The sequence below is a fragment of the Acomys minous genome, assembly GCF_964271855.1.
Source record: "Acomys minous genome assembly, chromosome: 9".
NCBI classification, from domain to species: Eukaryota; Metazoa; Chordata; class Mammalia; order Rodentia; family Muridae; genus Acomys; species Acomys minous.
Genome location: NC_140490.1, coordinates 53,395,970 through 53,413,622, shown reverse-complemented (window position 1 = coordinate 53,413,622; position 17,653 = coordinate 53,395,970). Strand labels below are relative to the sequence as shown.

Here is a 17,653-nt window from a genome sequence, read left to right as displayed (position 1 = left end):
TACACGTCCTCAGCTTGGACCCTCTAGCATGTGAAGTCACCTTTCCCGGGTGTCCCACGGTTTGATTCTTAGTTCCCTCTTCGCTTAGTCGGACTAAGCACAACACATCACATTGGAATGATTTAATCCAGCACACCTCACCGCAAAGTTTTGTTTTTCTTTGTGCTGATTATTTTAGCTTGTTGCCATCCCCTTTTTCTCTGTCTCTGCCCAGGGGCGGAGATAACACTGAAATGGGAGGGAAAAAAAAAAACCACCAAACCACTAGGAAGAAGAGAAACACCGAGGAGCTGTCGCCCCACACGCTCCCCAAAGGCTGGCGAGAAAACAGAACCACCTCTTCTAGAAGGCTACAGAGAGTGCAGCTTAGATGGCAGGAGGGGAGGTGGGTGGAGTTGATGCTTGAGATAGTCGGTTCCAGGTCCGTCACTCCATTCCAGAACTCAGCTCGCTCGCTCGGAGGCACCCCTTGCTCTTCTTGTGCAAATAAAGAGATTTCCCCAGCTGGGCGGGGCTGAGCTCCTGACAGCGGGGATTCGGCTCCTAGGGGCTTCAGGTTTCAGATGCTAACGTGCGGTGGGAAAGCTGAGCTTCTTCAGCTTGTCGAGGAGGGAGGACCAGACTCAGAAACACTGGAGACCCGTGTCTTGAGAGCTGGGGAGCGCCAGCCCACATCTCTGCGGGAGAAAGCCAGGTCTGCCTCTAGCGCCTAGGCTGTCTGAACTGTGATCTCTTCTCAGTCTCCGGAGATAATTCTTGCCACCTGCAACTGAAAATAATGAACCTATGGATGAGCTGCGTTTTCGCTTTGACTGCGCTCAGCGTGGCGATCTTTGTGGTGTTTTATCACAGACAGCTGACCCCGTCCAACTTCTACCAGCAGTTCAACAGCTCCAGCGAAAGGACGGCTGTCATCGTCTGTGATTACGGCTTGCAAACTCAGACGTTCTTCATTGCGGGGAACTCATCGCCACATCCTTTGGAAAGAACCTCTTGCCAGCTGTACCAGACTCAGAGTCACTATATCACCAGCCCCCTGTCCGAAGAAGAGGCTGCTTTCCGCCTGGCCTACGTCATGGTGATTCACAAAGACTTCAATACCTTTGAAAGGCTCTTTAGGGCCATTTACATGCCGCAGAATGTTTACTGCGTGCACGTGGATGAAAAAGCCCCCAAGGAGTTTAAAAAGGCAGTGTGGCAGTTACTCGAGTGCTTCCCGAATGCTTTCCTGGCTTCTCAGACTGAGAAAGTGGTTTATGGTGGCTTCTCCCGGCTCCAGGCTGACCTGAACTGCATGAAAGATCTGGTGGCCTCCAAGGTCCCTTGGAAATATGTTCTCAACACCTGCGGGCAGGACTTTCCCCTGAAAACCAACAAGGAAATAGTTAATCATCTGAAAAAATTTAAGGGGAAAAACATCACTCCAGGGGTGCTGCCTCCACAGCACGCAATCATGCGGACTAAGTATGTCCACAAAGAGTACACAGGTATAGTTGGATCTTTCATAAAAAAAACAAATACTTTGAAAACTCCACCTCCACACCAGCTGACCATCTACTTTGGCACAGCCTATGTGGCCCTCACCAGAGACTTTGTCAACTTTATCTTGAATGACAAAAGGGCCATTGACCTCTTAGAGTGGTCTAAAGATACTTATAGCCCTGACGAACATTTCTGGGTGACACTCAATAGGATTCCAGGTCAGTGCCAAATAGCCATTGACAATTCTTCTGTCAATTGCCTATTTACTCTTTATTTTTAGATTGTAAATGGAGGTTCAGACAGCTTGTGAGAGTCATTCTCTTCTTCTGCCCCACGGACCCCAGGGTTTGAACTCAGGCTCCAGTCAGGCTGGATGGCAAGAGGCTTTATCCGCCCATCTGTCTCAGTGGTCCCATGCCACCTCTTACTGATTCATTTAAATTACTTGGGGAAAAAAAGTTCATGAAAATGATGAGTTTGATTGCATTTACTGACAGTTTTGTGCTACCTCAGATGACCTAAAGGGTAACTCAGGAACTGGCCAAATTGTCATTGTATTAGATGGGTGTTGGGTTTGCACCCCATCTTTGGAATGAACACTGGCCATAGCCCTTGATAAAGGCTAAAGTCTTCCATGCTGGAAGATGGACTTTTTTTTTTTTTTAAGATTTATTTATTATTATGTATACAGTGCTCTGCCTACATGTACACCTTCATACCAGAAGAGGGCATCGGATCACATTATAGATGGTTATGAGGCACCATGTGGTTGCTGGGAATTGAACTCAGAATGGAAGATGGACTTTTAAATAAGCCTCTTCTGGAACACATGAGGTGAAACAGGCCATGTTTCTATCTGAGGGAAGTTACTGAGCCAACTTCATGCAGCACTGTGGGTGAGCCTGTGTCTAGCACCCTGGAAACCTCCTCGAAAGTTCGCAAACACATCACTCTGATTCTCTGTGGTGCTCAGGTCTCAATTAATCTCTGTGAGACAAACCCAGCGCTGACGTTTTGTTGCCCGGTGGAGTAGGTATCGGAGTGGAAACAGACACACTGGGAGCGGTGCTCATAGTGGAGACGGTCCAACTACAATCTTCAACTTGGAGGTTACAGTATTTTCTTATTAGCAATTTCTGTTCACAGCCTTGTGCTTTCACCTAGGGGGAAGTTTCTTTGATGATTTCTGGAGATTTGGGAATGAGAGCAAGGTTTGCCAGGCGGCTGTAAGCAGATGACAGTGACAAACTTCCCCCTTTGATTCAATCCTGGGCTGCTCTTCAAAATCTTTTTTCCCATAAGTTCTGTGAGCCTCAGTGGGAATGTCTCAGCATAGTGGTTTCCAGTATTGCACCACGTAGCTTGTGGGTGTTGGGTGTAGGGAAGGGTGGCCCTGTGCCTGCCATTCTTGGACTGGTTCCTGGCTCTTTCTGAGTGGCAGCCTTCTCTTCGGCACACTTCTGAGTGCTGTTGGAAGCTACCTTCATCTCTGAAAGTGGACTCAAAGTCGTTAGACATATTTAGGTCTCTGATAATTTAGCATTCCTAATAGTGGACTAGAAAGGGAATCACAGAATTCTCCTGAGAGGCAGGAAGTGGACAAACCTAGTGGCCGGGGAAAGACGCAGGCTGTCCCGTGAGAGTTTATTTCAGAGATGCCAAATTTTCATTTTGCAAAGCTTCACTGGAGGAGTGAGCGATGTTCATTATGGTGCCTTAGTAACTCTGTTTTATCCATTTTAAGAGTTGTTTTATTGTGTTATGATTGTGCACGTGATTATGATGTATGCATGTGGGCTCACGTGTGAAGGTCAGACTACAGCTTTGTGGAGTTCTGCCTAGGGATTCTACTCGGATCATTGGGTTTGTGTCGTCAGGCAGCAGGCGCCTACACCTGATGAACTGTCTTGCCAGTGCCGCCAATTTCTGTTTGAAACACATGTAAATATTGTGCGCTCAGCATCTGGTATTGTTTCTGCTGCCACAGTTTGCATCAGATGATAGGCTCGTCTTCGTATTCTCCATGTGCAGGTGAAGGGAGCCTTAGCTTGAAGTAGTGCTCGCTCTTTCGCGAGGTCCCGGATCAAGCTGGCATCCGGCCCTAGATTCAAGTAGCCTGAACTTTCAACTATTTCAGTTGCAGTAGGAAAAGAATCCTTTCCTGGGGCTGGAGAGATGGCTCAGTGGTTAAGAACACTGCCTGCTCTTCCAAAGGACCCAGGTTCAGTTCCCAGCACCCACATGACAGCTCACTATTGTCTAACTCCAGTTCCAATGGAGCTGACACATTCACATCAATGCACATAAAATAAATTATTTAAAAAAATAACAAAGAAAGAAAGAAAAAGAATCCTTTCCTGCACATCAGAAAGAAATCTCCTACCAGAAAGGACAAAGGATTAGGGAAAACAAGGACTGTGGAAGTAAACTGTCTGACCTCTGTGTGTGTGTGTGTGTGTGTGTGTGTGTGTGTGTGTGTGTGTATACACACACTTGGGTACATGGATGTGTGTTGGAAAGCAGCAAGCACATGAGGAAGCACATGTTGGAAGACAGCAAATACATGAAGCGTGTCAGGCTCACAGAGTTTACCATAGAGTGATAAGGAATCTCTTTTGGGGAACTGAGTATCACTACAGGCTGCTGTGCTAGTTTCCTTGTGTCCCTACCGGAAGCAGCCTTTGGTCTCTAAGCCAGCCAGTGGGCATGGGGAATGTCCATTAATGAACATTCTCTCAGGGAGTGGGCCCAGCAGCTGGGCCAAAACACTGTACCTGATCACTGTGACAATAATATAAGAAATGAAGCTTATCCATTTGCCCTATCTTGTCACTTTCCCCATCACTGTGGAGTGTGCAGCTGGCTTGCTTCATGCTTTACTGAATCCTCTTACTGGACTTTCAGGATCTAGAAGCAAGAACAAAGTTGTACCGTTCCTTTCTGGATTCTTGTTCTATGTCTCCCTCCCTCCAGGGTGATCCACCCCTTATCTCCACCCCAGCCCCCGCAGTGGACTCTGATGAAAATGTAATCAAACCGGTTATGATTCTGAAAGGAGATTCTGGAAGCCAGGAAATGGGTCTCTGAGGAATCCCACAGGAGATGACAGATTTAAGGTGTAGCAGGTCACTGTCATGTAAGCATACCAAGCTGGCAACGTCACCACTGTCCACACAGTGAACAGTTCTTAGGGTGAAGGATTTCTTTCCTTTGTTGCTATACTCTGCGTTTGTAGGTTGCTTTAGTAATAAATATGGGACACCGATTTCTTTCTCTTCCTTCCTTCCTTTCTTGCTTCCTTTCTTCCTTCTATTTACTTAGAGACAGTTTTATGTAGTGCAAACTGGCTTTAAATTTGTGTGGTTGACCTTGAACTTTGGATTCTCCTTCCTCCTCCCCAGCGGCTGGGATTGCAGCCTTCTGACACTGTGCCTGCTTTGTGAGGTTCTGGGGATTGAACTCAGGGCTTGGTGCATCTTAGACAGGCACTCTGACCAACTGGCTACATCCCCAGCCCCAGGAGATCTTTGTAAAGAAGAAAGAAAATGAAGTGTCTTGAGGACATCACTCTCACACAGGATGGAAAAGAAGTCTCTACAAGTAATGAACTAGCTTTCCTTTCTTTCCATTGTGGTGTGTTGCAGGCGCACGCATGCCACAGCATGTCTGTAAAATGTATGTTGTTTTTTTTTTTCTATGCCCACAGTTGCTCTGAATAATGACACAGGGATTTATGTTTATTTATAATAGCTTTAGGCCTTAAGCTAGGCCATTGTTCTCAACCAGCTAATCCATTTAACCTAATCTGTGTTTAATCTATGGTCTCCCATATAGTTTTTTTTTTTTAACCTCTGCTCAGTTGTATACACATCTCGCAAGCAAATCCTTTCTCCAATCTGCACCTGAAATCCTATCTCTAGGCCCAGAAGTCCCGCCTTTTCTCCTTCTGTCTGACTATTGGCTGTTCAACTCTTTAGTGAACCAATCAGAAGGTGATGGAGAACAATGTTTAAAAAAAAATCCTAAGACAGGGGATGCTTCATAATGATGACAATAACAAAGTCTAACTATAATTAGATCTGTACCGTCACCAGAATCAGCATTTGAATACACAGTGCACAAAAACATCACTCCAGGAGCAGGCCTGTCGTCCTAGCACTTGGGAGGCAGAGTCAGGAGGGTTTCTGTGAGTTCGAGGCCAATCTGGTCTGTAAACTGAGTGCAGGACAGCCAAGGCTACAGATACACCCTGCCTCGGAAAAACAAAAACAAACAAAAACCATCACTCCAGCACACATCAGAAGACGGGAGGTAGTTCTCTTCTTCTTCTACCATGTGTGGCTGGGATGGAACATAAGCTGTCAGACTTGGCAGCAAGCGCCTCCACCCGCTGAGCCATCTCTCTGGCCTGAGTGTATTGCTGCCTTTTCTGTAGTTCTTCAGTGTAGGGGGCTTTTCTGTGTGCTGAGAGTGCAGCTGGAGGACACACCCCCATGCCCTTTAGTTTGCAGAGCTGAAAGGGTGCACATGAAGTCTCTCCTGCTGTTTGGATTTGGAGCTGATTTTCTTCCATCTCAACCCCTCAAATTTCTTTACTTTGCTTTTTGTGGGGGGTGGGGTGGGGTAGGGGTGGGACTCAAGGTTTCTTGTTGTTTTGGGTTTTGTTTGTTATTTTCTTTAAATATCTGTTTTGCTTTTAAAAATATTGGCCTGCAGAGATGGCTTAGCCATAAAAAGCACCAGCTGCTATTTCAGGAGTCCTGAGTTGAATTCCCAGCATCCACATGGTGGCTCACAACCATCTACAACTCTAGTTTAGTAGCATCAGATGAGCTCATCCTGTGTACAAATAGATGCACATATAGATGAAACTTCCATATATGTAAAAATCAATAAATCTTTAAAATATTATTCTTAGAGTTGGCTTTAAAAAATAGGAGGGGCCCAATGGCGGAGCTCAGGCCCGGAGTACATGCTCACCGTGCAGGAGGCCTGGGTTCAAGTCTGGGCAAAATAAATAAATTTGAAAAAACAAAGACAAAATATCCAAAGGTTTAGAGTTGTGAAGATGTGTTCCATCAGCTAATGTTTCCTAGCATTTCCTCCCACAAGTATTTTAATTATGTTCTCTTAATACCTCTAAAACAAAGCACCTCGTAGGAAACACTACAAATAGATGTTTTATAAGCTCACTACAAATATATCCAGGAAAAAAAAATCCCTCTTTTAGGCCCCATGCTATCTGTTAGGAACAAAATTCTGCTTAATGTGTTCACTATTTAAATAGGTGGCAGGTGGAAAGGTGGGGAGCTATTTTTAATTCAAAAGCCAATCGTGTGTTTTATTTATTTATTTATATTTTTTATTTTATTTTTTTTTCCCAATCATGTATCTTAAAGCATTTCAAAATGTAGGTCTAAAGTGTCCTGTGAGGGTTGGTGACTAGGGAGCATTTATCCCAATGTGCAGTGGTGGTAAGTGCACAGTGTGGTCAGGCAGGCTTGAGAACACCTTCCATCCCTGGTGACTGGCATCCCCATCCCCCTCAAAGTCATGACCTTCACAGTGGCAGAACCTCTATCTCCCAAGCCCCACCCTTCTCCCCACCCTCATCTCTTTCTATAAATTGACTCACACTTTATACTCCAACAACTGCTTGACCTGACATCTCTTCTTCGACCTTTCTGATACCTTCCTCTGGGACAGTTGGCACGCCACATCTGCTTCTTATAGCCAAGGCTGCTTCTTTCGGCACCAGTTACCAGGGAGTGAACCTCTCCTCACCCCACCTCCTCAGCACCGGAGCCCCTAAGAACAAGAAATGCGACATCCATCTCTGTTCTCTGTCACTGCTGCATACTGCCACTTGTCCTCATGCTCACAGAAAATACAGAGAATGCTGGGTTATAGAGTTTGGGGAAGGTCAGAGAAGAGCTCAACAGTTAAAGATGGGAGTGGCAGTAAAACATGCCCTGGACCTGAGGTGGAGATAAATTTTGATAATGAAGAGATGATAACAAGTAGGTAAAACATCACTTGGTGATATGTTCCAGTTGGGCAAACAAATGGTGTCTATCAATGAGGGAGGGAAGAGGGGAAGAGGAGAGGAGGGCACATTTAGTAAGCTCCAAAATTCTGGGTAGAATTCAAAGAGGACAGAGTGTGTTGTTCACTGTAGCCACCCTAGGTCACCTGATGTCAAGACAGCCCCAGCAGGGTGTGCTTGGAGATGTCTCCACTGAGTTTCAGCATCACCCACACCCACTTTGAAGTCCTCCCTTACCTGGCACTTGGTCAACCCAGCTCTTAGTACCATAGAGGGCTGCTCCATGGTTCTTATGGTGGCTGCTCTTGGCTTAATATAAAAACAATCTGTAACGCGGCCTTAGGGAAGAAACCAAGAACATGAAAGGCTAACAAAAGACTGTGCCCAAACATAAGGAAGCAAAGTAAAATGTCCCTCCAGCTGTAGCACTCAACAAGTGTAGGCGCTAAATGTATTCTCTACAGACAGGTCACTGGGGCCTTAAACAGGACCAGTCCCAGTCCTTTTCAGAGCATGCATTGTGTTTTCTGTCTGTGCATCAGCTCAGACTTAGAATTCAGTTTCTAGAATAACAGGAAGCAGTCGTTCATGGCCACTGTCCTCATGGCTGAGAATTATGACACTCATGGGCCAGGAGAGTCAGACTTTAATCAGCAACTCCAAACACTCAGGTCTGTTTCTGTGTATAGAAGATTATTGTTTTGTCAATGTAGAAATAAAGTCAATATAGTTAAAAGAGAAATTTTGTAAAATGTGCTGCCATGCATTTCTTTCTACTGAACACTTTCAAAATACCATTCTTTGCATAGCTAGATAATATCAAATTCATGCACTGAAAGGAGAACATGATTTCAAAATACCACACTGGGGATGGGAGACCCGTTTGGCTTGCTCTCTGGTAAGAGGCTGCAGGCTCTCCGCTGGCCTGGTAGGCTCAGGAGGCTCACAGGGAAGATTTGTATCTGTAGTGTTCCCAGGTCTTCAGTGACCCAGTTCATTCAAATGTGGAGTGTGGAATAATCAAATTGTATTAACATTGTGGTTGTAATTGTGCTAGCCTTGGGCTCCAATAAAACACTGTGAGTGCCACTCCTTTAGTGGAGAGCCCTGTGTGTCCAAGCACCTTTGCTCTCTACCCACCCTGAAGGAAATAATTAGAAAGGGCTTCTCCTAATCAGATCTTCAGAACATTTTATAAGATAAGAGCATTTGGAAATTGGACCTAATTCTGCACGCCTGTAATCTTAGCAGGCTGGCGTGAGATTCATAGTGAGACCTTGCCTACAAAATGGGTTCAAAGTATATGTGAATATTTAAGTATGTACAAATTCAGCAATAACTGGCAAACATCTGCTAAACTGAATTTAACATGAATTCAACCCCAGGAGAAAGGCTGACACAGTTGCTACCTTAGAAATTTCCATTGCTACTTCTTAAGAAAACCTTGCTTGTCCTTCAAAAAATGGATTAAAATGTATTTGACTGTTTTATTAAGTATAATTACATTATTATTGGGCAAGAGAGGGTAAGAGAGTACATGTGACATGGGACTAGGAGGAGGAATAATTTGAAGGAAGGAAAGGGACCAGTAAATGTAGAGTGAAGAGGCGGGAGGATAAGTAAGAAAAAGATAAAAACATAGACATATGTTCTATCTGCATGTACACCTGCCCACCAGAAGAGGGCGTCAGATCACTTTATAGATGGTTGTGAGCCACCATGTGGCTGCTGGGAATTGATCTCAGGACCTCTGGAAGAACAGGCAGTGCTCTTAACCTCTGAGCCATCTCTCCAGCCCTGAAGGTGTCACATTTCATATTTATTTATTTGGCATTCTATGGTTTGTTTTTCTTCTGTTATCTGTTCTTTGGCATTCTAACTAAAATTGAATTTAAAAATAATATGTAAACCTAGAGATAGAAGTTTGGGAGGTTGCATGCAGATTTACACAAGATATATGTGTTTAAGTAGTAGTTAGGAGTCCAGAAAGATGGCTCAAGGGGTAAAGATATTTGCTGCCAAGACTGTTGACCTGAATTCAATCCCTCTGGACACATATGATATGAGAAGCAACTCCTCAGAGCTGTCCTCTAAGCTCCATATGTGAACTGGGACATACATACACACAATAACTAAACGCAATAAAAATCATGCATTAAATATTAACATATGCTGCATAGCTTAATTAAGGATTTCTGTGAATTGTGAGACTAAAGAGAACGTTTTTCCCCCCCCCCTCCAGCAATGAGGAGGAAAGAGGGTTTTGGAACCAAAACAAAAGGCAAAAAACAAAACAAAACAAAAAAAACATGTTTTAAATCCTTTTCTCCAATGTTTGCTAAGTTTCTGTTGGCTCCTCTGTGGTGACAGGGCCAGAACACTCAGTCACCAAGAAGTGCATATCGTCTGGGGGTTGCCAGAGCTCAGCCCACCTCAGAAACCCCCACAGAGCCATTGCAATGCAGATTTCTCGGTTCCTGCTTCAGCAGCCTCGGGATCTATATGTTTCCAGTTGAGTGCTATGGAGTTCTTTCTCTGGGACACATTGAGAATGGTTGGGCTGCCCCATCCTTCGCTGACACCAGCACTATTAGGTTTGCAGCAGATTTTGTTTCTGTCTAGCAAGAGACTAGTTGACTGAGGAAAAGGTAGCCATGAATAAGAAGGAACGTGAGCTTCTATAAGGGAAAGCTTGATGACTGCGTGTGGCCGGCTTTAAGGTGGGCATTTACAAGTGACTGATGTCTGCAAAGTACCAATGTTGGGGAAATACCAGCGTAGCATATAGATATGATCGTGAGTTTTAGTTTTTTCTCTGTCCACACCCAGACCTTGCCTAACTTCCTGTGTTCGATCCCCAGACCCAAACTGTGGAAAGTGAGAACAAACCCCAGGAAGTTGTCCTCTGACCACCTATGCCCTCAGTAGCTCAAGAGCAGCAACCACACATACATAATAAAATGAACAATAAAAATATATATCTTTTAAGAGAACTAACAGTGGACATAAATGGCTAGAATGAAGATAAAAAAATCTGACTATGGCTAAGATCCCTGTATTGTGAAGACTCTGAAGATGTTAAAAAATACAATAATAAATTTTAGTCTTTTTTTTTTTTAACTAGCAAAGGTTGTATGTGTCATGGCTTACCTACAATGTAAAACTAGGTGTAGATATTGCCAAAACAAAACAAACAAACAAACAAAACAGACCAGAGATTCAAGAAATTCTTTTGATTACTTTGACTTCTTTGAATGTTATTGATGTGAACTTTAAGACTCCTTTAAAAAAACCCTGCTGAGTCCGTACCACACACACATCAGTGCATTAGTCACTAGAACAGAGCGTCCGCAGCAGCAAGCACAAGGCAGGCCGCAGTATCTTGGGGTTCCTTGAGAAATCATAGCACATAAAAGGAGCAGGGATGGGAGTTAACTGGCAGCTTTATTTTCTCTAATTCCAGAAAGAACTTGTTTGTCTAGAGCACAACAGTTACTTCAGAGAGGAAACTTATATAGCCAGGTCTTGGAAGCATCACAGCGCCCTGGTTTAGGCTCACAGTTGGAGGTTAAGGCCCACCGCAGTGGAAAGCTGTGGTAGCAGAAGCCCGAGACAGCTGGACACACAGCTTCCACAGTCAGGGGTTGGATAGCAGCTCCATTTCTATTTATGTGTTTGTTTGTTTGTTTGTTTTTTGGTTTTTCAAGGCAGAGTTTCTGTGTGTAGCCTTGGCTGTCCTGGACTCTCTTTGTAGACCAGGCTGGGCTCAAACTCACAGAGATCTGCCTGCCTCTGCCTCCCTGAGTGCTGGGATTTCAGGTGTGCGATGCCACATCTGGCTTATTTTAGTTTTGGAGATTGTACTTTTAAGACCATTTCTTCTGTTTCCTTTCTCAAAACCCCACCATGTACTCCTCCCCCCACCCACTGTCTTTCAAATTCATCACCTTTCCCCCCCACTGTGTGTGTGTGTGTGTGTGTGTGTGTGTGTGTGTGTGTGTGTGTGTGCATATATAGTCCTAAATATAGCTTGGTCAGCCCATATAATGTTATGTGTGTTTTCAGGGCTGACCTTTGACACTGACAGTCAGTTGGTTTGCTCTTGCCTGTGGAGAGCCACGTCTTCAGCTCCCAGCTTTGCTCAGTTGCCTGTAGGTCTTTGTATTATGTTGAGGCCCACAGACTCCTGGCCCCCATCCAGTTTGGCATATTCATCAATGTCATCCTTGTTGGGGCAGTCACACTGGTGAGACTTCATGGGTGTAGGAGACACGATCTCAAAGCAAACTCTCTAATCCTTGGCTCATACAGTCTTTCCATTCCCTCTTTCAGAGCGTCCCCTGAGCCTTTGTGAAGTATTGTAGATGCATACATTGATACTGGCCTCCAACTCTGCATTTTGATTGGTTGTGGTTTTCTGTAGTGTGTTTTTTCCCTGTGGTTTAAGTTTCCTTGTTAAAGTGTAGAGAGTACCCTTATCTGGGTGTAACGACAAATGTGTCGAGATTGCTGTTAGGAGTTCTGCTGGTCTGACAGATTAATGATTGGAGCTTCCCCTCCACTAGCTATGACGCAGGGCTTCCTCCCTTTTGTTGACTAGGTCTTGAGTCCAGTTAGAAAGCTGTTGGTTCCAGCCAAGCACACTTGACACTCTACACTCTCGGGGTTGTCATGCCGTGCTGGCCATCAATGTGTTTCATAGGTGTCGTACCCGGGCAGGGCTGTTGGTTGCCTTCCTCCTTTGGAAGTTTGCATGGTGCCTTCTGGTACCATGAACGCTAGTGTCTTCAGGGAGGAGGCTTTCAGGTCAGTTCAAGCTCAGGGCCCTTTGGGCCCTGTGTCTGAAGTGCACTGTGTCTTCAGCAATAGGCACTTCTCTTCCACCTTCCTTCACCTCAGGACGTAGCCAAGGCAACAGGAATAGCTTGTATGGTTTGGGAGTCTCTTGGACAGCCCCAGTCAAAAATCCAGAAGAGGCTTCTCCTTTCTGGTATTAGAGCTTTGTTAGGTGAGTCTTTGGCTCTTGGCTGGGGTACTTTTGGTTTCTTTGGGGTTTGTTTTTGTTATTGTAATAATTTGTAAATAGTGAATTTTGTGATCCCTTGTGGCTTTTTCACCAACTTAAACATTTAGGGAATACATCAATCAGACCGAGCTTTGTCTTTTTTTTTTTTTTAAATTTGAATCTGCAAGCATGGCTTTTTGCCTATTTAAATGATTACTTCACTGCACAGCTAAGAATAGCAAACAACTAAACAATAGCAAAGAATTATAAACCATGTATGAATATTACTGTTTTCAAAATATGTTTTCAAAGGCCAGACACTGTGCTGTGCAAGAGGAACCAGTGAGGGCCGGGGATGTCACTCCCACGTTAGAGTTCTGGTCACGCATGCTCGACGCTCTGGCCTCAGTCTCCAGCACCATAAAAAAGTAGAGACTGAGCCTGGTGTGGTGGCACCAGCCTGTAACCTCAGCCCTCAGGGAGGCAGAGGCAGGCGGATCCCTGTGAGTTCAAGGCCAGCCTGGTCTACAAAGCGAGTCCAGGACAACCAAGTCTACACAGAAAACCCCTGTAGGGGGAGAAAAGGGGGTGGGGGGGGGGGAGAGACAGGGAAGTAATTTGGTTTAACTGGAGACTTAACTTCTTTACTCACTAAGTGTTTGTCTTGGGTATGTCACAGAACCTTATTAGGCTTCAGTTTCCTGTTTTGTAAAAGAACAGATTGGACGGGGTGATCTCAAAAGAGGTGTATGTGTAATAATTAACTCATCCCAGGCGGCCTTGCTTACTGACAGGGTACTGATTTCGTAAGACTGTTAGAAGTTACAGAGCAGTGGGAGAGCCTGGCGCCCAGCTCAGTCTTTAATGCTTTTATCTCAGACCTTCCTGGCTGTCTTTTTCTCCCCAATAAACAGTGGCTCCTATTTATACTACACTGCGGCCTGTAGGTAGGGTTGATGGAGCAACGACTTCAGTGCAGGTTAATCCCTCTCGTTGTCACAATGACTTCGTCCGTACATAGATGCCGTTCCCCTGCACATGCAGGACTTTGGACTCGGGCCAATGCCCAAGGGCAGTTATGGGACCAGTGAGGAAACTGAGCGTGCTTGTGACATTTCCTCTTTTCTGGCTGTCTTATTTTTGTTGTTTTTTTTGTTGTTGTTGTTGTTGTTGTTTTTGTTTTGAGACAGGTTTTTTCTGTGCAGCCCTGGTTGTCCTGGACTCACTTTGTAGACCAGGCTGGCCTTGAACTCACAGCAATCTGCCTGCTCTGCCTCTCACATGTTGGGATTAAAGGCGTGCGCCACCACTACCCAGTTCACTTTTCTTTAAAAAGAAAATAAAAAGTTCCCTCAGAATATTTGTTGTCAATGAGTAAGGTTTCCAGTAGCCTGTCTGGCAGTTTAATATCTGTTATGTATTTGTTTCATTTGGAACCATTTGGTATCTCGTTTGAAAAAGTAAGGCTGTGGATGTAGCTTCATAGTAGAATGCCTGCAGGCTGTGGAAGACCTTGTTTTGAGCATTTGAGGTAGTAAGCTTATCTAATTGTTAGCTAATAGCTTTCATTAGCTGCTGCTTCTTCTTCTTCTTCTTCTTCTTCTTCTTCTTCTTCTTCTTCTTCTTCTTCTTCTTCTGTGTGTGTGTGTGTGTGTGTGTGTGTGTGTGTGTGTGTGTGTGTCAGGGCTTCATAATCAATAGAGAACCATGAACTTCATGGAAAGATTAATGAAAACTGTGTCTCACATTGATACTAGACACATATGGCCATTGTTAAAATCCCCCATCATGGACACTTTCAACCAGTCAGATCGCCCAACAGTAGCCCAATATGGTACCCCAGTACCTCATTATGGATTTTTATTAAAACTTACAGGTTTCTCATGAGTTTCTGTTGATGTAGTTTTCCTATAAGTTGAATATCTTAGTGGTTGCTCTTGAGTTGGCCATAGCTGTCACTCAGAGTCCCTAAAGTGAGGGGGTATCTGCAGCTTAAATGGAACTCCAGCATTATAAGTATGATATAAGGGCTTATAAGGCTCTGGCCAGTAGAGAAGGGAGCAAAAGCAAAGGCAAGGATCAGGTGAACAGCATTTCTGTGAAGGCTCACAATTTCAGGGGTGTGTGTGTGTGTGTGTGTGTGTGTGTGTGTGTGTGTGTGTGTGTATTAGGTTCCTGACCCTCTGAAATTCCTCACTGTAGTATTGTTGTGGAGCATTCACCAGAGAAGATTACTCAGGCATGGTTCAAGCCCACTGAAAGCCCAATAGCCCAATAAAGAACAGTTAACCAGAAGCAGAACTACAGAAGCCAAAGCAAAGCTAGTACATTAGAGACATTCCCCAGAACAATGGTCTCCCATGCGTTCAGTCTTTGTTTTTGTTTTGGCATGTAGGGCTGTCTACCTACTGAGTTTTATGGCCCAAATGGTACTTCCATCAGGGAGTCGGTGTGCAAAGGTCTGGGGTCCTGTTACCATCTTACATCCAGAAACTGTACACACATCTCGGTTGAACAGATCACTGAAATTTCTGTTTCTCTTTGAGATTTTCTCATAGCTCTGGCTGATTGTGTAGCCAGGGATGGCCTTGAACTACAGGTCCAACTACCACAGGCTTGGAAGTGTTGTGGTGGGGTTACTACTGGACATGGAGTGTGCGTGTGTGTGTGTGTGTGTGTATGTGTGTGTGTGTGTGTGTGTGTGTGGCGTGCAACCACACCCAGTTTAATGCACCTAAGACTTTATGCATGCTAAGTACGACCTCTCTACCAACTGAGCTACACCCCCAGCCTAAGATGAGGTTTCAAACCGCTCCTTATCTCTTGAGCCAGCATGAAAAAGCACATTCTCAGGACTTCCGGCACCCTTGAGGGTTCCCTTCCAGTCACTTCCTACTCTAGTGATTATTCTGACCCCAGACGTTAGATGTCTGTTCTTGTGTTGCTGTATAATTTCTTTTTATTTCATGTGTGATATGTTTGTAACCCTCTGCGCCACATTGGTGTAGTGCCTTCAGAGGCCAGAGGAGGGACCGAGGTCCCTCAGAACTGGAGTTACAGGTGGTTGTGAGCTACGATGTGGTTGCTGGGAACCGAGCCCAGTGCTCTCAACTGCTGAGCCATCGCTCCAGCCTCCTTGCTATATATCTTCTTAATTGAGGCCTAGTGCTTTCCCTCCAAATGTTTGGAGGAAAAGCTACAGGCATAGATTTCTTTAGTGCTGCATGCTTCTTGGGGACTGGACATAAGGAAGGAAACGTGTATTTCAGGGCAAGGCCGTTCTCTCATGTTTCTTCTCTTTTTAAGTTAGCTCAGAGAACACTACAAATAGAACTGTACTGCTGTTCCACAGAAAAGGCTAGGCTTGTTATAGACAGAGACTTAGTTCCCAGACTTAACAACCTATATATATCCCAGCCCGTAGAACAACAAATAAGTTCGCCACTGACCTTCAACCACTTTTGACCAGAGCTGGACTGAAAATCAGGGTTAAAATTAGACAACCATCCTGTGCGTGTGAGTTTTTATTTGACTGTTTGTACATGGGTTAGGAGCACGATGATTACAAGTTACAGATGAGTTCTTGAGTTGCAGCCAACTGAGTGTTGCCTAGTGTCTTGTTTTGAAGGTGAAGACGTCACCGTGTATAGAACAAAATGAAAATCTGCTAATGGGGTGTGTGTGGTGGTGGTGGTAGGGAGTGCTGGAGAGATGGCTCAGTGGCTAAGAACACTGGCTTCTCTTCCAGAGGGACCCAGGTTCAATTTCCAGCATCCACATGGCACCTCACAACTGTCTGCAACTCCAGTTCTAGAAGATCCAACACCCTCTCACAGACATACATGCAAGCAAAACACTAATGTACATGAGATGAAAGTAAAGAAATTGTAAAGAAAACCTGGTAATGTCACTAAGGGCGTTACCCCAGGCAGTGACACAAACAGCACCAGCCAGGCTGCTCCAATGACATCAGGAAAGCAGGACCCTGCTAAGTGAGGTAAACCACCAACACTGCACTTTGGATTGACAGCCACAAATAAACCTAGTAACTACCACAGGGACTGAAAAATACCCAATCCAAGCTCCATATATCTAAAAGTGGAAGTTGCAGGGAAAGCTGAGCCCCCAAAATCTCTCAGGTTTCCAGAACCCAGTCAGATTTATTTTCTAAGGAAATTGGAGGGTTTTTTTGGAGGTGAGATTGGCTCACAAGCCCAGCAAAAATGCTAAATGTATATAAGAGATGTATGTATTGTATTCTCCCAGAGTTTGTGTGTTAAACACGGAATCGCTGTTTGAATAGTGTTGAGACTAGGGTGTAAGGGCTCTGTGCACTTAGGTCGAGGCATGTCTTTCCTGCACCAGTGCGCACTCAGGTCGAGGCATGTCTTCCCTGCACCAGTGCGCACTTAGATAGAGGCATGTCTTTCCTGCACCAGTGCGCACTTAGGTAGAGGCATGTCTTTCCTGCACCAGTGCGCACTTAGGTCGATGCATGCCTTTTCTGCACCAGTGCGCACTTAGGTCGAGGCATGTCTTCCCTGCACCAGTGCGCACTTAGGTAGAGGCATGTCTTCCCTGCACCAGTGCATACTTAGGTCGAGGCATGTCTTCCCTGCACCAGTGCGCACTTAGGTAGAGGCATGTCTTCCCTGCACCAGTGCACACTTAGGTCGAGGCATGTCTTCCCTGCACCAGTGTGCACTTAGATAGAGGCATGTCTTTCCTGCACCAGTGCGCACTTAGGTAGAGGCATGTCTTCCCTGCACCAATGCACACTTAGGTCGAGGCATGTCTTCCCTGCACCAGTGCGCACTTAGGTAGAGGCATGTCTTCCCTGCACCAGTGCACACTTAGGTCGAGGCATGTCTTCCCTGCACCAGTGCGCACTTAGATAGAGGCATGTCTTTCCTGCACCAGTGCGCACTTAGGTAGAGGCATGTCTTTCCTGCACCAGTGCGCACTTAGGTCGATGCATGCCTTTTCTGCACCAGTGCGCACTTAGGTCGAGGCATGTCTTCCCTGCACCAGTGCGCACTTAGGTAGAGGCATGTCTTCCCTGCACCAGTGCACACTTAGGTCGAGGCATGTCTTCCCTGCACCATTGCGCACTTAGGTAG

At 45.2% G+C, this 17,653-nt stretch overlaps 1 protein-coding gene across 4 annotated transcripts in view; it reads left to right on the top strand.

The window, feature by feature from the left end:
* GCNT2 (glucosaminyl (N-acetyl) transferase 2 (I blood group)) overlaps positions 1-17,653 on the top strand; it is a 92,525-nt gene that overhangs the window by 58,995 nt on the left and 15,877 nt on the right. Inside the window, exon 2 of one of the 4 annotated variants that reach the window (XM_084794594.1) lies at positions 215-778. The exons of 2 other annotated variants lie outside the window; for them this stretch is intronic. In XM_084794594.1, coding sequence (XP_084650720.1) covers positions 215-399 — 185 coding nt within the window. In that variant the 3' untranslated portion in view covers positions 400-778. Of the gene's footprint in view, positions 1-214; positions 1,701-17,653 lie in introns of those variants that run through there. One more of the 4 variants, XM_084794591.1, reaches the window with a different exon arrangement.